This window comes from Planococcus citri, chromosome 3, assembly GCF_950023065.1.
Source record: "Planococcus citri chromosome 3, ihPlaCitr1.1, whole genome shotgun sequence".
Classification (NCBI taxonomy): Eukaryota; Metazoa; Arthropoda; class Insecta; order Hemiptera; family Pseudococcidae; genus Planococcus; species Planococcus citri.
Window position 1 is genome coordinate 77,501,355 of NC_088679.1, and position 27,700 is coordinate 77,529,054.

A 27,700-nucleotide genomic window follows, 5' to 3' on the forward strand; every position below is an offset into this window, starting at 1 on the left:
GAAATAGGCAATAATGACCGAAAAAATTGGTACTACTGTGTTTCAAAATAAGAAAATATATTCCCAGTTCCAGAAATTAAGACCTATATTAGCTGTCCAGGAACACTTCCCGGGCTAAAATGTTTTCTGGTCGACTTTCAGCTTGGACTTGAAACTGAAAAAATTCATAAAAACAACAACGTATAGAGCGCAAGTTACGTTTTATTTTCAAGTTACTCGTAAATGAACAGTAAAGTGCTGAATGATTTTAAAATTGCGTTGTATTGCATCCACTTGGACGGAAATCCTGTTGGGAAATCACCAAATAGAACATTTCTCTTTGTTCGGGTTCATTTTGCTGCCTTTCGGACATTTCCAAATATCAGCGAACTCTTCGGAGTTTTGGAATACTACATTCACACGAAAAGGCCTTGGGCTGTGCTCGTCTTTTCGGATCTTCTCCGCAGAAAGTTTCGTTGGATTTTCACACCACACCTGTTGAAAACATGTTGACGTAACATGATTAGGTGTCTACTAGGTAGGTAAGGTACCATATTACTGTAAGGTTTTATGCCGAGAAATACTTACGTTGGCAAATGCTAGTGTCAGGAGCTGTTCATGAGTAAAGTTTTCAAAGTGAGGAAGAATCGGTTCCTCTCCATATTTAGCCACACATCTTCTGTAAGCCAAAAGTGATTCCCTGAATCCTCCGTTATCCGCGATATTCTCTCCTAACGAATGTACGCTGTCGGTCTGGTAAAAATTAATGGAGAAAGAATTAGGTACATTATTATTGGTTCATAATTTTTTATTATTTTTGTTCTCGTGGAAATGTTTTACTAGAATACTTTTATGAAGTAGAGCAGTACCAACACATTAGACGAATTTTCTTTTAGTACCTAGACCTACCGTTTGAGTAATATTACCAAAGTTTGAACTGTGATTGCCATAAGCATCGACGAAACATTGGGCTTTCTCCTCGTATGAACTCAAAGTGTCACTTTGCCACCAATCTTCTACATCTCCTATCTCGTTGTAATGTCGCCCTGAAATTATCAAAACCTTATTAGATGTAGAATCATGTAGTGTATAAATATTTGTTATTCGTGATTTTGTTGAGGATATTTTGTCTGGATCTAACCTGAGTTGTCAAATCCATGAGTTATTTCATGACCTATGATTGAGGGGTCCAAAAATTTTCAAAATCCACTTTTTGGGGCATAACTTTCCTTCTATGGGTCCAAAAAAGTTCAAATTTTGGATTTGAGGTTCAAATAAGATTTAAAAGAAACAATTTTCTCGAAATTTTGATATCTCAAATTTAGCACCTCCCCCCCAAAATTGGGGGTCCTAAAATCAAAATTGACCCTTCTCTATATTTTTGGCATCATCTACTCGTCAAGAGCTTTCTATTTTAAAAAAAATCAGATTTCTAGCTATAATAGGGGCGGAATGAAAAATCGCTGTCTTGACAATTTTTTAAAATGTTCTAAACGATCTGAAATTATATGTAGTCCTGTGCAATCTGAATTTTTCCCCTTTAATACCTAATTTTTCATTTTCACATCGAGCAATTAAGAAGCTCTTGTGAGAGTGACGAGTTGATGTTGGTTTTGTGAGTATATACCTTTGTTTATTTGTCTCGCATAAATTTCAAAAAAAAAAAAAACTAGACACTGCAAAGTGTGCGTAGCTAGCTGCCTTTTCTACAGCTATAACCGTTATTACATCTAGGTAGTGCATAAGTGAATCAACCATGTCACAGTAATGAGAATTTTTGAAACTCTCACTGCTTCAAAATAATAATTGTTTTTCATTGTTTTCATATTTTCCAAATTACAATAGGTATTTCAGAATAATTTATAAGCTTGTATTGCTTCTAAATTAAGAAATTTCTAGTTGTTTTTCATAGTTTGCATTGTTTTAAAATTTACAAAATTCCAAATCAATTTCCCGAATTCCCCATCGCTACAATTTCATAAAGTTTTCAATAAATTTTCAGAATTTTGCATTGCTGCTGAGTTAGGAAATTTGCAATCAATTTTTAGAATTCACATTTCCTCTAAATAGTCAAATTTTGAATAATTTTTCAGAATTCTTATTGTCTTTAAATTAAAAAATTTCAAATTCAATTTTCAAGTTCATATTGTCCACAAATTGTAAATGTAAAACGTTTACTCAATTTTTGGAATTCACATTGCCTCCAATTTTTCAGAATTCTCATCTTCTTCATAAATATTACAATACTTATTTCATATAATTTTCAAGTTCACATTATCTGCAACTTACAGAACTTTTAATCAATTTTTGGAATTCTCAGCGTCTCTAAATACAAATTTTCATATTATTTTTTTTAGAATTTCTATTGTCTTCAAATTTATAAATTTTCAAACCAATTTTCAGAACTTGCTTTTTATTCTAAATTAAGAATTAAATCTTATAAAATATGTTAAGAATTTGAATTGCCTCTAAATTATACGAAAAAAATATGGGTAATTTTTACAAAAAAATTTAACTAAATACTGGTATTTAGCACAATTAAGTACCAGATCCCATTCAATAATTTTTACTGTAATCGTACAGTAAAAATTATCATTTTAATAAATTTTGCTATAGGTACCAATAGTAAAAATCATTTTGTTTTAATAATTTTTACTAAATCATGATAATAAAAATTACATGTTTCAATTGTACAAAAATTAGTTTAATTACTCATTTTGAAGTAATTTTTAAATTATAAGTAAAAAGTTGAAAATTATTCATGTCAAGGTAATGCCTATAGGTAGACAAAAAATTAATGAAATGAATTTTTAGTTAGCAAATGATATCTTAATTCATAACTCAATTTCAGTATTATTTTTGCCCCATTATCATGTACTACATACACATAGGTAACTCCAAAGCATTTACCTATCCAATTTTCCTACGAAAAATCTGTCACCTACCTACTTACCTCACGGGGATTCGAACCTGGGTCCCTAAATTTCCTATTCCTACCTACATGCTCTAACCACTCAGCCAGGCATTCACTACGAGGGTTAGGGCATTAAAATTTGTTTGGTAAACGCCCCACCAAACCACTCCCACTTGGAATTTACAGCTAACAGACCGGGGGTGTAACAGGGTACAATGAAACACAGCTGGTGATGGAATAGACTGGGGGTATAGCAGGGTACAATGAGCAGCAGGTGTTCTACAAGTCCCCTTTTCCCTTTTTTAGGATTTAATGCATTAAAATAATGAACTAAAATTGCAATTACTCAGCAATTACCCATCCGAATTGAATGAAAATAAATCTATACCCTCCGCCTTAATGATTCTCAAATGGTGTCCAATAGGTACGAAAAACGGTTGGATAGCTTAAGAGAACATTCATTGCAATTGAAATTTGAATTTCTCAAAGCGAAACCAATACCTAGTGTGCTACTCACACTAAAAATAAGTGTACTGCAACTCTACGCGTCTTTTGATACATTTTTATCAGTTTCAAGTCCAAGTTTAAGTCAGTCAGGAAATGTTTTTAGCCTTTGTGAAGGAGGAGATGGGCGTTCTAATTTCTGAAACATGGAGAAATGTTTTAAAACACAATGGTTCCAATTTTTGGGTCATTATCGCCATTTAAAAAAAAAACAAACAAAACAAAAATAGACTAAACTTTTCACATTTTTATTGACACTAGATATCACTGTATTTGAAAATAGTGTCCCAATCTCAACTCAATGTTTTGACATAAGTATCAAGTACTTACTTAATACCAAAAATCTGACGTGAGGAATATTCGAGAATAAAATATTTTCAAAACACGAATTGACTTAAAAATCTGCGATTTGTACACAATTTTGGTGGATTTAAAATTTGATGGCAATGACCAAGATTAACGTAAAATTCCGAGTTTCAGTTTTCATTTCTTCTTTTAAAAATCATTCAATTCTTGCAGAAAATTGATCCTGCGTCCCTGCCTTATGAATTTCTCGAAGTTGGAAAAACCTGATGAATGAAATCTTATCTATCTATACGTGCATTAGGTAATTTTTATATTTTTGGAACGTGCCTCATGCGTACTTGAGAATGTTTTGAAAAAAAAACCTATTTTGGAAGATGAGGAGTTCGAAACTATAAGTAAGATGTACTAATTTTTTGTATTCAATAATTCCAAAGTAGGAAAAACAGATTTTTAAAAAAAATTAATAATAATCCAGCGTAATCATTTTCAGATTTTTCGAAAATTCTCAAAAAATTAAAGAATCAATTGAAAAATGTTCTACTTATATGGTGTCGTATCTAGGTAGTCAATTAAACGAATCTCTATGAAACAAAAATGGCACAAATACCTTAATGAAAAAATTGGAATGATTTTCATTCCAATTTCCTATCTCTTATTTCGAAAAATTAGCTCCATTCAATTTTAAAGAGCGTAAAATTTTGCATAAAATTGATTATATGAAATTTTCTGTACGACCCCCCTCCCCAAACGTGAAGTACGCTCCTCCACATTACAACGTTATTTCTCTATTTTCTTCACTTAGTGTTTTAGCGATGTTTTTTTCAAAGTAAACTAGAAAATAATTGATACTTCGGCATCATGTGTTTGATTAGAGGTTCAACTGCCTCCATTGGATGCAAAGGCTGATCAAGTAACTCCCCCACCCCCACCCCCAAAAAAAATAATTAAAAAAACATTTTTTTTCTGCAACATTTTCTTATTAGATAAGCATATTATTAATTCAACTATCTATAATAAAATGAAATAAAATTAGAATTACCTACTTACACTGATTTAGGACATATCAAATTGAATTTTTTGGAGTTAGGTAAATTAAATCAAAATACCTAAGCAAATATTAAATCAATATAACTTAAATCTATGTATATTTCTTTTAATCAAATACATATAACTAACTTTAAATTTATCACATTTCAATAGATAATTTAAATTTTATTCAAATTGAATCGGATTAATTTCATTTATTAATAAATTTTTAATCAATATTTATTTAGTTGATTTACCAACTTACCTAAACCATTTTTATTTAGGTACCTACTTTAATTTACTTAATTTAATTTGATTTAATATCCAATTCAAACTACATCATCCAAATCAGTTAATTTTGAAATAATTATGCACTCGTAGTTCAATTTGTTTTTATTTAGCGACCTTTTAAAAGTAATAAGTAATTACTTAATACCTATTCGAGTGTTTTTATTTGTAAACAATTAAAATACTGCGCGTCGGGAATGTAAATAGTGAATGTGAACTATGATGGGTATGAACGATGGCGATCCCATGTACAACCAGCTAACAGCTATATGTACAGTAACATTGTGAAACAGAATAAACTTCAACAAAAACAGTTAGAAGAACAGCAGAGGCAAATCAACCACTTACGGGAAGTAGTAGCTCACCATCAAGCCAAGTCAAAAGAGGATGAAAACCATCTCAGCGAACAAGCATCATCAACAGATGAGTCAGAGGAAAATCATAGCAATATGACAATAGACAGCATTAAATCTATCCAGTCAAAAGAAACTTACAGTGAAAAACTCAAAAATAAACATATTCCACCTATTTATGTGAGTGGAATTAAAAATATTACTGAATTTTTACTGCAATGTTGGAAAGCATGGAAGAGTGTGAAACCCCTATAATGCAAACCCTCTCTAATGGAGATGTTACAATAGCATGCTCAAATGAGCAACGCTTTAGAGCAGTGTATAGGGCACTGGAGGTTATAAGGAAGAATCCTAGTCACAAAATGTATGGAATTGGGCACCATACATATCAGTTGAAACAAGATAAACCCTATCAAGTAGTTATAAGAGGGCTACACCCCTCCACTTCACCGGAGGATATCAAATTAGAATTGATTAAAATTGGACATGATGCCATTAATGTCACCAATGTAATTATTAAAAAACAGTGGTGAAAAAAGATGTATCTGGAGAAATTGCGAGTAAGAAATCATATAAGGTAGCATTACCACTCTTTTATGTATACATATCTTAGCCCAAAAGAAAACAACAAGACCATTTATGAAACAGGGTTCTCGTTGCACACTAAAGTGAAGGTAGAACCTCCAGCAAAAAAGAGGGAGCTACCTCAATGTAAAAACTGCCAGCAGGTTGGTCATACCAAAACATACTGTGCAAGGAAACTATAGACACTGGACCTGCGTATAAGACAACCAACTGGCAGCCATCTTGGCAAAATATCCTGAGTAACGCCAATTTATCCCGCTGGGTGCTCTTTGCAGCGTTGTAGTCGATTTTGCAGGCAGCAGGGAAAAGGGAGGGTTGTGTAGTCCTCGAGGAACTCCTGGCTGCGCGCGCTGTCAGGAGTACCTCGCAGACTACACAACCCTCCCTTTTCCCTGTTGCCTGCAAACTTGAAGTACAGCGCAGCCAAGAGCACCCAGCGGGATAAATTGGCGTTACTCAAATTTTCCTTACCGTTTCAGTTCCCCTCGGCCTGCAGTTGGTTGTCTTATACGCAGGTCAAGTGTCTATAAAGGAAACCCAAATGCGTTAAGTGTGGATTACATCGTGAAACAAAGCAATGTAGGAAGAAGAAAGAAGGCCCAGCCAAGTGTGCCAATTGCGATGGTGATCATACAGCCAACTGGAGAGGGTGTCCAGTATATCAAGCAAAAATTGCTGCTGTATCTAAACCAAAGATGGCAGTAATTGATCCTGTCAAGCAAAGGACCACTCAAAGCCAGGAGCAGATAACAACTCAGAAACCTGAACAAGCCAAAATTGTCAAAAGAAACCTTCCAAAGAATAACACGGATGAATCGGATGAACCAGTGGAACTAGAAGAGCAGGCGAGCTTAAAAGACATTTGGGAACTGCTTTTAAAAAATGGATAAAAGGATTTCTGAAGTTAAAAACTCACAAAACAAGATCAAAGCAAAGAAACATCCATCAGTTAAAACCTCACGACTTAAGTCATAGATTAGATGTTATAAAAAATAAATAGAGTACTCTCACTGGAGAGATACTTTATAAAATAGCAGAGTATACTCTCACTGGAGAGAAGCCGGCACATGTCATGTAACTAACTTGTTTAAAGTCAGAAATATTACTTATTTAAGGTCTCCTTAAGATTGTAATAAACTTTGTTAAATAAAAAATTTTAAAAAAATCGCCAAATTAAAAAAAATAGTATTTTTTTTTAGTGTCAGTCGGTAAATTTCCAGTCCACCTCCTTCACTACTCCACTCCACGCCCCCGGCCAGTTTTTCTCTTAATAGATCAACTTATTTTCGCAAAAGCTAATATAAAATTGAAAAAAAATAACAACAATAATAGTCCGGCATATGACAATAGGAGTAATTGCACCCCCCCCGCCGATCCTCCGGGACAACTTTTTTCTTAAAGGGGACATCCTAAGGAACATTTTAAAGCAAAGTTGCCAAAAAAAAAGTTGGCCTTACTTACAAAATGGCGGCCATTTTGATTGACAGGTCAGCCGAAATCGCAGATTTTGCGTTTTAACATAGGACTTGCACGAACTTTTTCAAACTTTACAAAGGTAGATCGAAAGATCATGCAAAAATTTATCACCTGTCAAAATTTCAAGTGCTAAAGTGCGTTTTTCGATTTTTGGTGAATTTTTGAAAATCGAATTTAGGCCAAAAATGAGGGAAAAAATCAAAATCTTACCAAATTGGCCAAGAAAGCTGAAATTTGGGATATACCCTATTTTCGACATGCCAAATCGATTGGTAACGGTTTCAACCCGTTTTGAGCAGTTCTGGAGCCTCCAGCAGATTTTTGAAACTCGAAATTCCCACAAAATTCCATCAAATTGGAGTTGTAAAGCTAAAATTTATTCTAAAAGCTAATTTCAATACGCTACGAAGTACTGCAGGTGAATTTCAAGTCGTTTTGGAGCCTCCAGCAACTTTTTGAAAATTCCTAAAGCCTCCAGCAGATTTTTGAAACTTTGAATTTTTACAAAATTTCATCAAATGGAGATGGAAAGCTGAAATTTACTCTACACTCCTATTTTAACACCCTCTGAAGACAACTTCAGGTGGATTCAAGTCATTTTAGAGCCTCCAGCGACTTTTTTGAAAATTACTGGAGCCTCCAGTAGATTTTTGAAACTTTAAATTTCCCAAAAATTTTATCAAACCAAGATGGAGAGTCGAAATTCATTCTGCAAACTAATTTCAATACGCTACGAAGTTGACTGCTGGTGAATTTCAAGTCGTTTTGGAGCCTCCAGCAACTTTTTGAAAGGTTGTATGACGTTTTTTTGGAAAATTAAAATTTCCTAAAAGTAGCTGGAAGCTTCAAAACCATTTGAAACCACCATGTAGTCTGCGAAGTAAATTTCAGCTTGCCAACTCCATTTTGATAAATTAATAAAAATCTACTGGAGGCTCCAGTAATTTTCAAAAAAGTCGCTGGAGGCTCTAAAATGACTTGAATCCACCTGAAGTTGTCTTCAGAGGGTGTTAAAATAGGAGTGTAGAGTAAATTTCAGCTTTCCATCTCCATTTGATGAAATTTTGTAAAAATTCAATGTTTCAAAAATCTGCTGGAGGCTTTAGGAATTTTCAAAAAGTTGCTGGAGGCTCCAAAACGACTTGAAATTCACCTGCAGTACTTCGTAGCGTATTGAAATTAGCTTTTAGAATAAATTTTAGCTTTACAACTCCAATTTGATGGAATTTTGTGGGAATTTCGAGTTTCAAAAATCTGCTGGAGGCTCCAGAACTGCTCAAAACGGGTTGAAACCGTTACCAATCGATTTGGCATGTCGAAAATAGGGTATATCCCAAATTTCAGCTTTCTTGGTCAATTTGGTAAGATTTTGATTTTTTCCCTCATTTTTGGCCTAAATTCGATTTTCAAAAATTCACCAAAAATCGAAAAACGCACTTTAGCACTTGAAATTTTGACAGGTGATAAATTTTTGCATGATCTTTCGATCTACCTTTGTAAAGTTTGAAAAAGTTCGTGCAAGTCCTATGTTAAAACGCAAATCCTGCGATTTCGGCCGACCTGTCGATCAAAATGGCCGCCATTTTGTAAGTAAGGCCAACTTTTTTTTTGGCAACTTTGCTTTAAAATGTTCCTTAGGATGTCCCCTTTAAGAAAAAAGTTGTCCCGGAGGATCGGCGGAGGGGTGCAATTACTCCTATTGTCATATGCCGGACTATAATTATTGTACAAAAAACTCGCATTCAAGTATACGAACCTGAAATAAAAACAGCCAAAGAAACATTCCGGGGAGGATGGGATAAAATTTTGAGGGCCGCATTCGGTGCATTCGCTCAGACATACAACCGACCCTGTCCGTAGTGTCCGTGCCCAATCAACAACACATCATACGTATGTGTGTACAAGCCCCAGTAACATGACAATTTAATCGAAAAACACATCATGCATGGTTTATTTACAATACATGACATTGTTTGAATTTTTCATACTATCACTATCCGAAACAAAACACCATCGTGATTAACAGAGGCAAAGCAATGTACATGGCGTTTAGCGTTGCCACGAACGCTCTATCCGAATAGACACCGTGTTTACTTTTCCAAGGTATCTAGCTAAGTACTACTGCCATGATGTAGGTTATCCTTGCACAGAATATCTAAAGTGATGGAATGGAAATTTGAACAACTGTACCATAGATATGAACCCTAAACTGGATCGGCTGCTTACATTTAAAATGTACAGGAAAAAGTGAAGCAAAAAAATCAGCCAATCGCAAATCGTGTATTTCTCCGGAGGTGAATGCAAATATATCTACGGAGGGCGTGGCTTATCTCCGGAGGTGAATAGAATTTTTGCTTCACGAGCTTCCGATCCAGTTTAGGGTTCATATCTATGAACTGTACTCACATTGTAATCGTTTAAAATTTACAAAATAAACTGTCTGTAATTATAAAGAATTTAGGTACCTATGAAATTGACAAATTTAATATGTACCTGAGTACATAATCAATCCCACCCAAACCTGACAGCAAGCATACCAGTCAGGTTTAATTTAGTAGGAAAATTTTAATGAAATCGATTCATTCAATATAAAAACCACTGTTATGTCCTCAAATTATGCAGTCAACTCATCAACAGTTTAATACGTTGAAAACTATTGCTTAACCGTGGAACAGTTGAAAAATAATGGCAGACATAGAGAGTAACGAAAGTGAGTTAATTTAAAGTACTGTGGTATAGAATTAGAAAATTATTTGTAAGGATTTTTAATCAAGGAGTATATGGTTCATAAAAGTGGAAAATCTGACATGAGTATAGCACATAGGAAAATTCTAAAAACACCAATAGGTACGTAAGATAGTAGGCTATTATTATAGGGCAACCAATGGTATCGGAAGAAGAGAAATAGGAAATGGAATAATACGAGCACAGGGAAGTAGGAAGGAAATAGGATGGAAAATAAAAACCTAGTTATACCACATAACCTTCATTAAATCAGTTTCCATTACCATAATCAAACAAAAGAATCTTCTACACGATAATAAATTTAGAAAAGGCCAAGAAGGTATCGAGAAGACATCTCGATATGATTTTAGAAATCAAAGATAGATCAAATAAAACACATTGATTCGATTACTTCACCATTGTGAATGTAGGTCAGAAAGTTAATCTCATGAATCGAGATATTTCAATTTAGAAAAATTACATAGAGGACCGAAGTCCTATATCGAGATTCATAATCAAACCATATCAATAAATAAATAAAATTTAAGCCAAATTCGGCTATCTCAATTATACATCACTAAGTCTAAAAGCCTTATAATCAAGGCATATCGTAAAGGGACATTTTACCTAACACTCACTCACCACATCATGGCAGAATTGCCATTACCGGCAACTCCGTTGCTAGGCTTCTACTCAGCCATCTCGATGAGCTCTGGTCAGGTGAATAAATCAAGTAACTCGCGAAATAAATCTCGATAGATAAATCAAGTTCAAATCATTGTAATGTCTGAATATCACATCAAAAAAAAAAAAATTTCATAATAACATAAATCAAAAAATAGGAAAAAGAACGCGAAAACGTACGTCTAATTCATACACGGAAAAATCATAAGTTACTTGAAACCAGATTCAAAAGTTCCAACAACACACCGAATCTGAATTCAAGTAACGCGATCTAGTTTCAATTTTGTTCAAATAGACGAAGACTTCCAAGATTATAGCCATCTATACTACAGTACCTAATTGAATCTACTTATATCACCCAATAAGGGGAAAATATATGATTTTTTCTATTTTTTTTTTTTTTTTTTAATTTCTCATTTTGTTTATACCAGATCAGGAACATCCTCCACATTCAACACGAGAAGACACTGAATGGCTACTGTTAGACGCCAATCGCAAGATGGAGCTGAAGGCAGAAAGGCGAATGGCAGGAAGCAGATCGCCTGATGGAGAAGGCAGAAAGGAAAATGGCAGAAGCAGACCGCCTGATGGAAAATGCAGAACGGCGACTAGCAGAAGCTAATCGCCAGATGGAGAACGCCGAACGGATGTGCATCATTTGCCAGGATGTTGAGCCCACACAGGTATGCGTGCCTTGTGGGCATATAGTGATGTGTCTAGAGTGTGTACAGAGTTTTTTTTTTGGATAATCCAAATAATTGCCCGATTTGCAGGCAATCAGTGGAATATACTATCAAGGTATATTTATAGCTAGGTATTTTAAACTCGTAAGGTATTATTTGTATCCTATGTAAATGTAGGTACAGTATGGTACTTCAATAATATAATTTGTTTGAAATAAATTACCTATATAAATTAATCATTATAATGTGTTTTTGTTGACTAATTTATGGCAATATGTATATGCGTAGATGGAATGATAATTAATTTGCCTCTCCCTATTTGAGCTAGTCTGGGAGGAGGCAAATATTCCTTCCCGAAACTCTAACACGTAATACCCTCGAAACGGTAAGTGAGGGGGGTCGGGTTGACGAAATGTTAATGAAAACATTAGGTACTTAAAATTGCATTTTTCAAGCACCCCTAAAAGTGAACAAAAATGAAAACGGATTTTGAAAATTTCTGATTTTTATGCAAAAGATTTTCAAAAATTTGGATTATTGATAAATCTTAATTTCAGACAGAGCTTTGTACAGTCAAGTAAACCAAACACATAAAATTCAAAATTTCGAAAACTCAACTTTTTATAGGGAGGGAGAGGAAGAGGAGATGGGGAAATTGACTCGAATAAAACGCATTTTTTTCATGTCGTTTTCGAATTCACTTCTTGTGAACTTCCCCTTTCTCCCCCTCCCCTCACCAAACAAAAATCAAAAAACCTACTCACGTTGAAAAATGAAAATCGAGGAATTTTCAAGCACTTCTATTGTGTTTAGGCAAGTATTCGAAGATTAAATTCGAGTAATTTAAATTCCCTAAAAATACCTCTTTTCTTTTTTAAAACATTTTTGAAATGAGTTAGAGCTCACTGTCAGCCTCATTTAAAAAAATAGAGCTTTATCGAGTTAGTAACATTTCAGTCGACAATGAATTGGGTGTTGTTAACACCAAATCCGAATTATCCAACATTTAAAATTCTTGCAAGAAAAGGTATACATACAGTCGTTTTGGACCATGTGGCGCAAAAAATTTCTACCTATCTAATTTATATTAAAAAAAAAAAAAAGATATGTTTTGTTCATCAGAATTTTAAAACTGGCAAGGTATCATTACTACTTAGGCTACTAGACCCATAAAAAAGTTGTATCCCCTCGAATTGTATGAAAGCTTGAATGTTAGTCTTTTTGTCGGGAATGTCGCAAATACATATCACGAATAGTTGAAATAATTTTAAATGAAATAAAAAAATCAACACTTATCTCACTAAATCATGAATTATGAAAAGTTTCTCCTTCAGACTTCATTCAATATCCCCCCTCTCTCCCACCACACACAATTAGATCAGCTTATACTATTCTCATCTTCTCTCAATCTCTCTATATTCATGTATATTAAAGTTTTGAACCAGGGCCAAATTCACACCTGCTGTAGAGGTTGAGACGAGATCATCACCCTCTTACTGGATCAACTTTTCATCGTGTATAAATTTGTACAAAAACGAATTTGTATAGCGAATTTTTCTAAAACCATAACACCTTTCAAATAAATAATTCGCTTACGACTTCCGCCATTGAAATTTAGTTACCTCTGATGACATTAAATTAACCTTCAAAATGACTGCATTATATATATGTACAATGGTGTCTATAGATCTTCAAATTTAACAAAAGTGTGAAACTCCGTCTCAAAGTATCAAAAATTTTGCATTTTTTTCCACAAATAATTTGTTAATACGTGTTCCATTCGCGATGCATCGCGATTTCGTGCTCTTGATTGTTTTACCTAAACGATATACGTCTGATTTTGTACCACTTGTACTAATTAACTAATCTAAAATTGCTCGACCGTTTTACGTTTGCGTAGGTTCAATACAAATATTGTTGGGATCGTTCACATCCACAAACATGTTGTTTCCTATTGCTGGTACCTCTACCTGTCTGATGTCAAATGGCTGACGCAGGTACAGATGCGTATTTTATTGTCAGACAAATGGCATTGAAAAGATTGGGTTTTTCTCTCGGAGAATAAATAATAATAATGAGGTATAAGAACGAAAAGTTTATGAGAAATTCTAGAAAAATGGTAAAAATCATCAATTTTTGAAAACGTTTTTTCGGATATTTTGTTTTGCATGACCCTCCCTGATCAACTACGATGATGGTCATCCACATAGAAAAATTCTAGATAAAATTTGCTATTTAATGGCGCAAAGTGCAAGTCTCTACATATCATGGTTCTCGACTCACAAAAGGTTAAAGTTTCCAACCAACATTGAAAAAAAAATTTTTTCAATCGAGCATCAGTTTGCCCCTTCAATTCAAAAGGTCGGAAAACATACGTAGTTGTGCTCAGCATATGTTGCCTACTTACCTGGTGGAAGGAGGTAGGTCACTTACGAAACACCCTGATTACGCTCCTTATACTGTTATATTTAGAGCTACACATTAGAATGCTAGCTAATTACACATAGCATGATGAAATAAATGTATGTAAATAAATCATTCCAATACTGATGTAAAACATAAGAACCCTTTAGGTGCGTATGAGATGCTAAGCTAACTGAGGCGCTAAAAAAACTCTTTGACCTGTTGACAAAACGCGCCGCAATCACTTCTTGTTTCCAGCTCACAAGCAACATTGGGCTCCGATTCTCCTGACGAAATCAAAGGAAACCCCGCGTCTAGGCTTGAGCATAATAGGTGCAAATGTGAGGTAAAACGTCTCACAGCTGATCACATCAAATTCGTTATGACTGGGAATGTAGTGTTCCCACCTGTATGTCGAACGTCCATTTTTGAAGGAGTCAACTTCAACCCTGGCTTTGTAGAATTAAATTGAAGGTGGACGCGTTAGGCCTGTCTGATGCTCCGCGGAGTGATACACAAGAACTCAACGAAGACTGCTAAACGATCTGGCTTTTAAATAGAGTGCCTAAGGGGCTTCTTTTGGGGATTCAGTCAGAGCCACGATCCATGCGGCACTGCTCATTAATGACGACGCAGACTGAGCACATGAAGTCTTCTGTGCGGTGTTCAAGACCACTGAATCAACCTCGATAAAATTTACCGCTTTGTCCACCGTTGAGACCTGTCCAATTGAAAATGAAAATTATTATTTGATACTTTGATATAGTGAGAATAGGAATTACTGACTTAGGGATTTAGAATCATTAGAATTGGTTAAGGGGTGAAGTCAAGAATTATTCCCTAGAGAGTGAATAATTACTCGTACCAGGATAGCTCGTAGAGAAAAGACCTTATGTAAAACCATTCTACCATATACACAAAAATCATACTAAACTACCAATAAAGTACTCTAGATCGCAGAAATATTCTTAAAAGCAATTTATTAATGTTAAAGTACGACAAAATACACATTAGGATTCATAGAGGATATAACATAATCAGCATTATTTTATGTTTAATAGTGGACTCAACATCTACTTGACATCTCGCATAAAATAGAACCTCGTAATATAATTAAGTTTAAGCTTAATTGATACTACCTGGCGATGCAACTATGTATTATTTAATTAGACTAGGTGTGTTACGTCCCTCATAATATTATTATTTAACTAATAAGTCTATTTCACAACTTACGACACTGTGCTTATTTTCTGCCTCTCCTGTGATCCACTCATACTAAGATCGGCGACAGAATTGGGTTATGTTATTTCATATTTACCGATTGGTACCAGATCGGAGAAATATCCGTAAAATGGGTTATTTAAATTATTTAAATGAACGTATTTAATTAATTCACATTTTTGAACAAATTATCCACAGTGGTAGTGGGCGAAAACAGTTAAGAGGGATGATGGTTTTTAGACCATCATTGCCTATACGTCTATTTGTGACCAAGAACCAGCCATCGCGAGTAGCTTATTCCAAGTGAGGTTCGTGGCTGGAAGTCCGATGCTCGTACCCTCGAGTTTTCCCTCGATCTACGAGCCACCGGACACAATAAATCATTTCCCCTAGGATATATAAATAATTTCCCCTATATGCGTAGTTCCCATGTTGCCATACCTCTGGTATAAGTAAATCTTATACGCCTACGCTAACGAAGAATATTACGACTAAATGTACGAAGGGATTAATTTAATCATCGCTAAGGCGATCAGGGCATATTCCCTCATATCAACTTCACAAATTGGGAGTTTTCCTACGTAAATTTTTCACCCTCGCTTCGCTCGGGCATGATTAAAAATTTTCCAATAATAATTATTTCCCGTCCTTTTTTTAAATTTTATTTTCACAGACCAAAAGCCTAAGAAAAACCACAAAAAATCGGTAAATTATTCAACATTTTTGCTCTGGAGTAAGAAATTGAGAAAATCTGGGGGTGGGAGTTTTTGACCAGTTTTTAAAAAACGATTATTGTTTATTAATATGCGCTTAGATCGGGGTAATTTTTGGGCAATTTTGTGACGAATTATATCCACTCCCTCTCTTGTTCAATATGATATTTTTTAACATTCTATTTAAGACATAGCAAGCAAAAAATAATGCGAAACAAAAATTATTCGAAACGTGGACTTTTTCAATGATCGTGATTTTTAAGAAATTAAATTCAGAAATTCAGTTTGGATTTAAAGTTATTCAATCTCGTAAGTTGGCATCCCTGACTGATAAAAATTGTGAATTTGAACTCGGTGACCTCATTACCCTGTAAACTTCTCTATCATGTTTGTAGACGGCTTTATAAATATGAGAAAACCGCTATTAAGCATATTGCATAATGAATATGTCAGAAAAGTTGCCTACTCTAAAGGCATACAAATTACTCGAAACCTGAACCTTTTCGGGCATACATCGCAAGCGCACATTGAATGGAAAAAAACACATCGCAAGCGCAAATGGGTCTGTACATCATTAGCGCAAATGCATAAAAATTATGCATCGCTAGCGCCACAAAGAACGCCGCTATGAATAGGTATGTAGATGTACTTTCTCGTTCCACTTTACATGAGGGGTTTCAAAAATAATCCAAGGTACAGAGCTGTCGAGAGGGAAGGCAAACTACCCCGTTTGCTCCGGCCTCTCGCTTTTTTAAGTGTCCGGCAAAATAAGGGCCTATGACGAAAGAAAAACAGTATTTCTTACTTCTCGAAACACAAACTTTCAAAAGCTTTTGCCCTCGCTTCGTTGGGGCTTGTTTTCTTTTCTTTTTCTAAGATCAAGGTGGAAATTTCTAAAAAAAAAACATGTTTTAAAGCCAAAAAATGAAATCCGCATAAAAAAATAGTTTTTATGCCCCTCGAAATATAAATTTTTTAGAGCTTTTGTCCTCGCTTGGGCTGTTCTCTCTTCTTTTTCAAAATCAATTTCCTTCAAAAAAAATAATTTAAATTCTACAGTTTTAAAGGCCAAAAAACATACTTTTTAGTCTACTCGAAACAAAAATTATTAAAAGCTCTTGCCCAGCCGTGCCTTCGCTTTGCTAGGGCGAATTTGTTTCTCATTTTAGAATAAACAAATTTCACATTTGAGACTTCCAAAAATAAAAAATTTAATTGAATTAAAATTTTTATAAGACAGTATACATATAAACATTACATCAATTAGTACGGGTACCAAAGTGAAAATTATCAAAAGAGTGGCATCGGAAAGATATAAAATTTTTGCGATATTCCTTCGAAAGGGGACCATTTCCCGACCCCGAAACCACCATTACATTTTTGAGATCGAATTGCAAAACCGATCCAGGGGTTCCCAAAGTTGTGAAAATTGAGCACCTCCGTTGTCATCTGTTTTGGCCAATTAATCCTAACCAAAAGGGGGTAGAAGGGTGCTTGTGGTCTCAAATAACTCGTATTGGATCACTCTTGAAATATCTACCCATAACCGTTCTCATTTAGTGATACCCAATATTTCAGTGGTTCCCAAAGTTGAATTTTTGTATTCCAAGTTTTTGAAGTCACGCATTCAAACGAATATTGTCAGTAAATGAATTTTGCAATCAAAAAATGTTTCAGATAAAAAATTTGCAAAATTTAATTACGATTTCAAAAATGTGTCATTTTTTTCCTTAGCATTGATAGGGGCCGAGGTGAGGGGGTTGGAACGTCAAAAAACGTGATCTAACAAAGTTGCATCCAAACCTGAATTTGAATTTCTCACGAGGTTTTACCGTCGAACTGTTCTCTTCAGTTGCACTTAAGATTGTTCTCGATACACGGAACCACAATCCACTCCCCCACGCCTCACCCCCCTCGCTAGAGCTTCAATAACTAAGTATACTAAAAGTGCATTCCCTGAAATAGCTTCACTTATGAGGTTTATGCTGCTAAAGTGTTGACTCCAAATGAACTGAAGATACCTCTCGATGCATTTGGCCATGATATCCTCCCCTCCTTCTGTTTTTGCTTCATTATCAATAAAAGTACATTTTTGAACTGGAAAGTTGTAATATTTTTACAACAAAATTATTCTATGAAATTAAATTGAAAGAGAAAAACGATAATTATAGGATTCTTAGGGGTTGAAAACTTGAATAAAATATGCATCTACCTATACTTGTATAGTGACAAGACAATGAGGCATTTTTTGTATTTCCTTCTTTAGGGGACGCTACTCTCTAAATTTGAAACAGTGAAATTTCACTGCTTAGCAGTCACGACATTTTGGCTTCTTAAAAGCAGTAGTTTTTTACTGCAAAACAGTGAAAAACTACTGCTTTTAAGAAGCCAAAATGTCGTGACTGCTAAGCAGTGAAATTTCACTGTTTCAAATTTAGAGAGTAAATCGTAAATTGAAGTTGCAATTCCCCAATTTTCATAACCCCGCCTGGTGGCTTGCGCTGTTTTGAGAAAAAAATCAAGTACCCAAAAAATATTTTTGGAAGTACATACATATAAGCTTTTTGAAATGAAAAATTTTGGTCACCTTTTTTTTGCTCTTCCGGTAATAATATTCCATAATTCGAAATTCTCAATGTGGCAAACTTTATAGATTTTGTATTTGGATAATTTTGACCTAAAAAAAATTCAAAATTTTTTGAAAAAGTTACTAGAATTTTTTTTTTAATCTTTCATTTTTTTAGTTTTGTATGGTAATTTTTTGATATTTTCGAACTTTCCTTTTGGGAAAACTGCCACATTGCGTCCCTCCACCGCACTCCCTCACAAAATAAGCTCCAATAGAACTGATGAGAATTTATTCCACTCAATTTACCTCAAAAATAAAAGATGGATGAGATGTCTTCAAAAATAGAATTTTTAATCAATTTCAATTTTTTTTTCAAACTTTATTCTGCAACTCCAAAATTGAAAATTGAAATTCACATTTACAGAAAACAATCACACTGGACATCAATTTTCACAACTTTGGGAACCCCTGGATCGGTTTTGAAATTCGATCTCAAAAATGTGGTGGTGGTTTCGGGGTCAGAAAGTGCTCCCCTTTCGAAGAAATATCGCGAAAATGTCATATCTTTTAAATCACCAGTAGCCATTGGTATATGTTTTCTATCAATTTCTGGCGTGAAATGCAATCTTGGGGTCAAAAGTGGACTTTGAGTGATTATGGAGGCTTAAGTGGGGGTGTGGGGGGTTAATTGTGGATACGTGCATCGGAAAATATGTAAATTTCATTAATTAGATTCAACACTTAGCAACATAAACCTCATAAGTGAAGCTATTTCAGGGAATGCACTTTTAGTATACTTAGTTATTGAAGCTCTAGCGAGGGGGGTGAGGCGTGGGGGAGTGGATTGTGGTTGCGTGTATCTAGAACAATCTTAAGTGCAACTGAAGAGAACAGTTCAACGGTAAAACCTCGTGAGAAATTCAAATTCAGGTTTGGATGCAACTTTGTTAGATCACGTTTTTTGACGTTCCAACCCCCTCACCTCGGCCCCTATCAATGCTAAGGAAAAAAATGACACATTTTTGAAATCGTAATTAAATTTTGCAAATTTTTTATCTGAAACATTTTTTGATTGCAAAATTCATTTACTGACAATATTCGTTTGAATGCGTGACTTCAAAAACTTGGAATACAAAAATTCAACTTTGGGAACCACTGAAATGTTGGGTATCACTAAATGAGAACGGTTATGGGTAGATATTTCAAGAGTGATCCAATACGAGTTATTTGAGACCACAAGCACCCTTCTACCCCCTTTTGGTTAGGATTAATTGGCCAAAACAGATGACAACGGAGGTGCTCAATTTTCACAACTTTGGGAACCCCTGGATCGGTTTTGCAATTCGATCTCAAAAATGTAATGGTGGTTTCGGGGTCGGGAAATGGTCCCCTTTCGAAGGAATATCGCAAAAATTTTATATCTTTCCGATGCCACTCTTTTGCGATTTTGAAACGATAGACCTACATGGTACCCGTACTAAATTGGAAAAATAAATATTTTTCTCTCGCAACAGTGGGCACATTTTCAGTCAACGACCCCCCCCCCCCCTCAAAAACTTCAATATAGCTTCTGCTTTAGAAATGGGGCTCAATCATGATATTTTTCTCGGGTCCGCATTGGCTATTCATATGATGAGGTTGCGAGACAAATTCGTTATTGGAATCAATATATTTCGAAAATCATTTTTAGGTTGGAATTTGTTTAAAAAATGGGACACCTACATAAATGCTGTAACGTTTTACCTTTCGCGGCATCCTTTGTTGCGCTTGCGATGCATAATTTTTATGCATTTGCGCTACTAATGTACAAATCCATTTGCGCTTGCGATGTGTTTTTTGTTAGGTAATTAGCGCTTGCGATTTACGCCCGCTACGCCCCTGAGTTTGGGCTCAAAACGTCAAGAACTATCAAAATCAAAATTTTTCACCATCCAAAGTTAGGCCTACCGCAATGGCCATCATTTTTTACAAAAATTTGGCTAAAAGCAAATTTTTTTATCGAAATGTCTATCTTACAGCGCTATTCTACGAACCCTCCAAATTATCTGTAACTGGACTTCGGGCCCGGTTACGGATAATTCAACCATTTCTTACAAAAAAAAAAAAAAAAAATACACACATTAAATGCACCCTGTACTATCATACTAACTTGTCCGAACAGAAAAAAATTCTTTGGTTCCAAGTATTGCGAGAAAAAAACTACCAATTAAGGATAGAAAAATCCATTATCCGCAACCGAGCCCCATCTGGAATAAGTTCAAATTTGATGCTATTTTGCTGAGAAACGTATTTTGTTGTAATGTAATTAAGAACAATCAAGGCTGTGAAAATTTTTAAAAAAATTCAAGAGAAAATTGTTTTTACAACATTAAAATAAGTGAGTAAATCAGCAATCTCTATGATGAACATCAAATTTCAACTGGTCATATCACTCAAATGCGTTTATTTTCTCTAAATTAATCGAGAAAATAAAAGCCCGGTTAAGAATAGGTCCGAACTAAAAAATTTGGGGCCCGGTTGTGGATAGGTTCCACTTGAGGATAGAAATTTTTTTCAAATTTTGAAAAAAATTTACCGGAAATACAGTCTACACCATAAATAAGTAATGTTTAACCCACACTAGTACTCCAAATTTGAAAACATGCTCAATTATCGCTCATTTTATACCTCGTCAATAAGCAATTAAGCATGTACCAATGTGACTAAACATTCGCGAAAAAACTTTGAAACCATCAAAAATGGATTCTTTGACTTTTTTTACTATCAGAATAGTCCATCAACCGCAAAAAATAACGAATTAATTAACCTCTTTCTATTTTATCAAAATTTCACAACATGAAAAACTTGAAAAATCACTGAAAAAAACGTACTTTTATTTCAGAATTTTTTTTTAGGACTTCCTAATTGAGAATAACAATGTAAAGTTGTACAAAAGATATCACTTTTTTTTGGGGGGGGCTACATGGAGCGTCACAAAATGATTAATGATTATCCATAACTGGTGTCAATATCTACGACTGGTACTTTACCTTAGCCCAATTTGATTGTGCATATTTTGCTTATTTTTGGTATAAATGCATAAAACGACATATTTTGGCCATATTCAGCATACTCGTAGGTATTTCAAAAATTTTGACCAAAATTTCCATTTTTAAAGTTTTTTTTTAAAAAAATGAAAAATTTTAAAATACTCATATTTTTCCCCATTCGATTAAGACATAAGTTAATTTTATTGAGAAGACTTGATAATAGCGTGTTATTAATCTCACACGGAAAAAAAAAAGTATAGGTAATTTTTATTATTTTAGCACAATAACCGGATCCCATTCGAAAATACAGTAGAATTTATTTTAGAACTTGGTACTTTCAACTGGTCACACAAATTATTTTTAATGTGGTAGCATGGTAAAAATTATTCCTCCATAATGACTTTTACTGTACCATTATAGTAAAAATAACACGAACCAATAATGTAAAAATTAATGTGTGGTGAAGAAAAAAATACTCCTCTTGAAGTAATTTTTACTATTTGAAAAGTAAAAATTATTCTATCGTAATAATTTTTACTATATTTTAATAGTAAAAATTACTCGAACCAATTGTGTAAAGATTAATAGGCGTTGAAGTAAAAAATGCTCGTTTTGAGGTAATTTTTACTGTTTGAGAAATAAAAAGTACTTGTGGTGAGGTAATTTTTACTTTGGAGCAATGATATCAATTTTCAAAATGAAATTTTAAAAAATTAAAATAAAGGGGAAGGGTTACGCTAATTTGAAATTTTTTTGCACCATTGGATAGTGCTCGATGTGGAGGACCCATGGGAAAATTATTTGATAAAATTCAATAAAAATGCATCAAATTTGATCTTATTTGATCAAATTAGATGAAAAATTTGATCAAGTTTTGTAGAATTCTATCAAAGTTTATATAATTACATCTGATTAGATCAATTGGATTTCAACTGTGAATGTAAAGTTTTCTATAATTTCATAGAGATTCATAAAAATTGATAAAGTTTTATGAAGTTTGATGAAATATACACATGAAGTTTTATTCAATTTTATAGAAATTGGTAAAAATTGATAAAGTTTGATGTGGTAAACACACAAAGTTTTATTAAATTTTATAAAAATTGGTGAAAGTTGATAAAGTTTGATGAAGTTTGATGTAGTACAATACAAAAAGTTTGATGTGATTTTATAAAGATTTGTAAAAGTTGATGAAGTAGTATAAAGTTTTATAGAATTGGATATAATGTATTCTTGAAAGTTATATAAAACATGATATTATTTGATCAACTTTTATAAAATTATATCAAAATTGATCAAAGTATGCATCACTTAGTTAATTTGTTATACTTTTATTTTATCCAATTTTATAGAATTGCATAAAACTAGATAAAAGTTATGAACTTCTGTTTCACTGAAAAAATTTCTCTATGACAAAGATATTCATCTTGATCAAGTTTGATCAAATTTAATCAAACTCGACCAGATTTTATAAAATTTGATCAAACAATCCTGAAAATTTTCTAAGTCCAGACCCTGGGAAAGAGAATATAAATTTCCTTAATACCTGATCTCTCATGGAACAGGGTGGTATAGTGGTTAAAAAAACTGATTGAGGTGTGTGAGGTTGAAGGTTCAAACCCAGACACTGGCAGTGAAATTTTTTGAAATTTTTTTTTCGCTTTTTTGATGAAATTTACTACACTACTTCACATTTTAAGCGCAAATTACATTTTAACATTAATTAGACCATTTTTACTAATTAAACATAATTTTTTAAAACAAAAGAATATGAATTTGATAGAATTTTATCCAAGTGAATCAAATTAAATGAGATTTGATAAAATTTTATAGGTACATTCTGGACATAAAATTCTATAGAAAATTTTTCAGTGTTTTTTATAGAATTTTATAGAATTATTTTTCCATGGGGATTTTTTGCAATTTTAATATCTTACGAAAATTTCCTAACCTAATGACCTAACGGGGAATCGAACCTGGTACCTTACGTTTTCCTAACTACCTAACTTAACTACTTGCGGCTATGACCACGCTATTAATAAACGAGGGTTAAAAGAATATATTTGTTTGCAAACGCGTGGTGCTATTTATCACGTTACTGTTTATTTATTGCGTGCAGTTTGATTGGATAGCGCTTTTTCACATGTTTGTGTGTGTATTTTCTGTGTTTCCGGGATATCGTATAAAATTTCAAGGTCTAAAGTGCGTTTTTCGATTTTTGGTGAATTTTTGAAAATTGAATTTAGGCCAAAAGTGAGAGAAAAAACCAAAATTTTACCAAATTGACCAAGAAAGCTGAAGTTTGGTATATACCCTATTTTCGACATGCCAAATCGATTGGAGACGGTTTCAACCCGTTTTGAGAAGTTCTGGAGCCTCCAGCAGGTTTTTGAAACTCGAAATTCCCACAAAATTCCATCAAATTGGAGTTGTAAAGCTAAAATTTATACTAAAAACTAATTTCAATACTCTACGAAGTACTGCAGGTGAATTTCAAGTCGTTTTGGATCCTCCAGCAACTGTTTGAAAATTCCTGAAGCCTCCAGCAAATTTTTGAAACTTTAAATTTTCACAAAATTTCATCAAATAGAGATGGAAAGCTGAAATTTACTCTACACTCCAATTTTAACACCCTCTGAAAACGACTTCTGGTGGATTTCAAGTCATTTTACAGCCTCCAACGACTTTTTTTAACATTACTGGAGCCTCCAGTAGATTTTTTAAACTTGAAATTTCCTCAAAATTTTATCAAACCAAGATGGAGAGTCGAAAAATTCATTCTGCAAACTAATTTCAATACGCTACGAAGTTGACTGCTGGTGAATTTCAAGTCATTTTAGAGCCTCCAACGACTGTTTTGAAAATTACTGGAGCCTCCTGTAGATTTTTGAAGATTGAAATTTCCCCAAAATTTTATCAAACCAAGATGGAGAGTCGAAATTCCATTCTGCAAACTAATTTCAATGCGCTACGAAGTTGACTGCTGGTGAATTTCAAGTCGTTTTGGAGCCTCCAGCAACTTTTTGAAAGGTTGTATGACGTTTTTTTGGAAAATTGAAATTTCAAAACCATTTGAAACCATCATGTAATCTGCGAAGTAAATTTCAGCTTGCCAACTCCATTTGATAATTTAATGTTGGGGAAATTTCAAGTTCCAAAAATCTACTGGAGGTTCCAGTAATTTTCAAAAAAGTCGCTGGATGCCCTAAAATTACTTGAACCCACCTGAAGTCGTCTTCAGAGGGTGTTAAAATTGGAGTGTAGAGTAAATTTCAGCTTTACATCTCCATTTGATGAAATTTTGTGAAAATTTAAAGTTTCAAAAATCTGCTGGAGGCTCCAGAAATTTTCAAAAAAAGTCGCTGGAGGCCCTAAAATTACTTGAACCCACCTGAAGTCGTCTTGAGAGGGTGTTAAAATTGGAGTGTAGAGTAAATTTCAGCTTTCCATATCCATTATTTGATGAAATTTTGTGAAAATTCAAAGTTTCAAAAATCTGCTGGAGGCTCCAGAACTGCTCAAAACGGCTTGAAACCGTTTCCAATCGATTTGGCATGTCGAAAATAGGGTATATCCCAAATTTCAGCTTTCTTGGTCAATTTGGTGAAATTTTGATTTTTTCCCTCATTTTTAGCCTAAATTCGATTTTCAAAAATTCACCAAAATCGAAAAACGCACTTTAGACCTTGAAATTTTGACAGGTGATAAATTTTTGCATGATCTTTCGATCTACCTTTGTAAAGTTTGAAAAAGTTCGTGCAAGTCCTATGTTAAAACGCAAAATCTGCGATTTCGGCTGACCTGTCAATCAAAATGGCCGCCACTTTGTAAGTAAGGCCAACTTTTTTTTGGCAAGTTTGCTTTAAAATGTTCCTCAGGATGTCCCCTTTAAGAAAAAAGTTGTCCCGGAGGATCGGCGGGGGGGGGGGGGTGCAATTACTCCTATTGTCATATGCCGGACTATAATATTGACACAGTAATTCGTGTTTTCCATGTAACTTAGTAAGAATTACTCTCACAATGCGTGATATTTACCTAGAAATAATAGTAAAAATTACTTTTATAACTGAGTAATTTTTACTTGGGCAGAATAGTGAAACTTTACTATCCGTGAACAGTAAAAATTACCGTTACAATCGCAACAGATAATACCACCTGGTGCAGTACTTTTTATTCAATCATACAATTTTATTTTTTACCAGAACAGAATAGTAAAAATTTACCATCCGTAAATAGTAAAAATTACATTGAATTTTGTGGGGAAAAATACTATACAGAAAAGTAATTTTTACTTTCATCACGAATTGAACCACACGTTGAGTGATTTTTACTATGAGATTAGTAAATTTTACTATGAGGTTTGTAAATTCTACCTAATTTTGGGTAAAATATATTTTTTGGCGGACATTTATTATTTTTTAACAGGTAATTTATGTTAAAATTTTTTTCCGTGCACATTCGCAAACAATGTTGAATAGTAGGCACCTACAGCAGGGTGTCTTTAACTGTCTACTGAATCCAAAAAACAAAATTTCGTACCATTTTCGTACTTTTATCGTATTTTTTTTCATACAATATATTTTTAATAATTGCTTACTTTTTAGACATAAGTGCACAGAGGCATATCGAAGTCATACATTGAGGAAGGAGGGTGTATCATGTCATTTTGCCGACAATAATCAGAATTATTTTAAAATGCTAAGCAGTGTAGGGCGGACAAAAGCCTTAAAAATTTATTATAACTTAATTCGTGAAAAAAATTATAAAATTCTATCTAATATGTAGATACAAAAAATGGAAAAAGGGCGTTTGTCTGCCTTTTTTTTTTAATTTTTATTTTTTTATTAGAAAATATTAATGTAGATTTTTCTAAACATAACAAATTTGAATCATATATTTTCATCAATCAAATTATAAAAATTGTTTTATTTTCTTTATCGGTGAATTCATCATTTATGCAGTCGTTATTTTACTGAATTACATTATCAAAATCCATATTCATAATTGAATAATTTTGTAATGCCTTAAATGGCGGGGTCACACTCTCTTTATATCAGTAAATTTTATATTGAAATTTTTATTTTTTTTCAATTTATTTTTTTTTGATATTGTTTTTTAGATTATTTCTATTTTTAGAATAGTTTAATGTTTCCAAAGTGGGTTGGCGGGCGGGGGTTGGAATTCTTTCCCAAAGATTTTTTGTGGATAGGTCACTTGCAAAACAACAGTAATTTTGATGCGAAAAGCCAGTTTTTCCACCAATGAAATTTTTCAAAGTTTTTGTATAAAAATACTTTCTAAGCACAATTTTGAATCGTTTGAGACACGAAAAACAACACTTTAGCCCGAGCGAAGCGAGGGCGGGCAAAAGCTTTTGAAAAAATAAAATGTTTAGGATGGATTGGTAATTTTGTCGGCCAGATAACGATTTTGATTTTTTTTTTTTTCATTTTAAAAATCCTTTGAAAATTTCGTACGTTTTAGGCGGTTTTTCGTATTTTTTTAGGTCATTTTCAAATTTCGTAGTTTTTTTCAGCCTGTAGACACCCTGCTATAGGGTCTACTTGAGAAATAAACGATTGAATTGACTAATATGTAAGAAGTTATCATAATGAAAAATGACTTACCATGATGTGAGAGTATGAGCGCGGTGCTTCTGCGTACACATGTCATCAATTTCACGTAGTGTTCGAAAGAAAAATGCTAGGTACTCCTTTTTTAGACATGTGTTGAAAGGTGAGTTAAATGAACTACTCGTTGATTGAATGAAATTGTGCCTTATAGGAGGCCGAGTTTAAAATATTCTTAGCTAAGGCCATCTTGTACTTTTGGAGGGGTTTTGGTTATACATAGCACATACATGATTGGTCCCACACGCCTCGCATGCGATCACTCAATTGAGAATTTTATACGATCTGATAGGCGTACCTATGTGATTCTAACCAATCCTAATCTATGGGTAGGTATATCAATTTTTTTTTTTTGATACTACCAGAGTTGGCACCACAAATAAGACTCCACGACGTAATTGAATGTTCTTCATTAAAAATGTTAATTTTACATGCAATGTTCAGATCTGAATTGACAAATTATACGTTGGGTGCGCAAGGTTATAAATTTTCATATATATATAGGTATGTAGGGTCATTCCACGTCAATTGGACCAAGAAGTGGCAGGGGGGTTCGGCGATTTTTTTGAAATTTTTCCTGTGGAAAGACCTACCGAAGGGATGACCAATGGCG

At 33.8% G+C, this 27,700-nt stretch overlaps 1 protein-coding gene and 1 long non-coding RNA gene across 2 annotated transcripts in view; one reads left to right on the forward strand and one right to left on the reverse strand.

The window, feature by feature from the left end:
- Positions 1-11,758, forward strand: part of LOC135839437 (uncharacterized) — a 72,782-nt gene extending 61,024 nt beyond the window's left edge. Inside the window, exon 4 of the long non-coding RNA XR_010557594.1 lies at positions 11,271-11,758. This is a non-coding gene — a long non-coding RNA (uncharacterized LOC135839437). The remainder of the gene's footprint in view (positions 1-11,270) is intronic.
- LOC135839432 (neprilysin-like) lies at positions 191-27,375 on the reverse strand. The gene is made up of 4 exons (XM_065355450.1): positions 27,085-27,375; positions 889-1,025; positions 568-732; positions 191-474 (listed from the first exon to the last, which is right to left on the reverse strand). Exons 1-4 carry the CDS (start codon positions 27,128-27,130, stop codon positions 298-300), a joined length of 525 nt encoding a protein of 174 aa, XP_065211522.1. The 5' UTR covers positions 27,131-27,375; the 3' UTR covers positions 191-297.
- Between the last annotated feature and the right edge of the window lie 325 nt (positions 27,376-27,700).

Bases quoted from the DNA above. Each gene is read 5' to 3' on its own strand.
- LOC135839432 (XM_065355450.1), bottom strand. From the start codon at position 27,130: ATGACATGTGTACGCAGAAGCACCGCGCTCATACTCTCACATCATG. The intron at 733-888 runs GTAGGTCTAGGT...AATTTTTACCAG, and splicing joins TTGGTAATATTACTCAAACG to ACCGACAGCGTACATTCGTT. The intron at 475-567 runs GTAAGTATTTCT...TGTTTTCAACAG, and splicing joins TGACACTAGCATTTGCCAAC to GTGTGGTGTGAAAATCCAAC.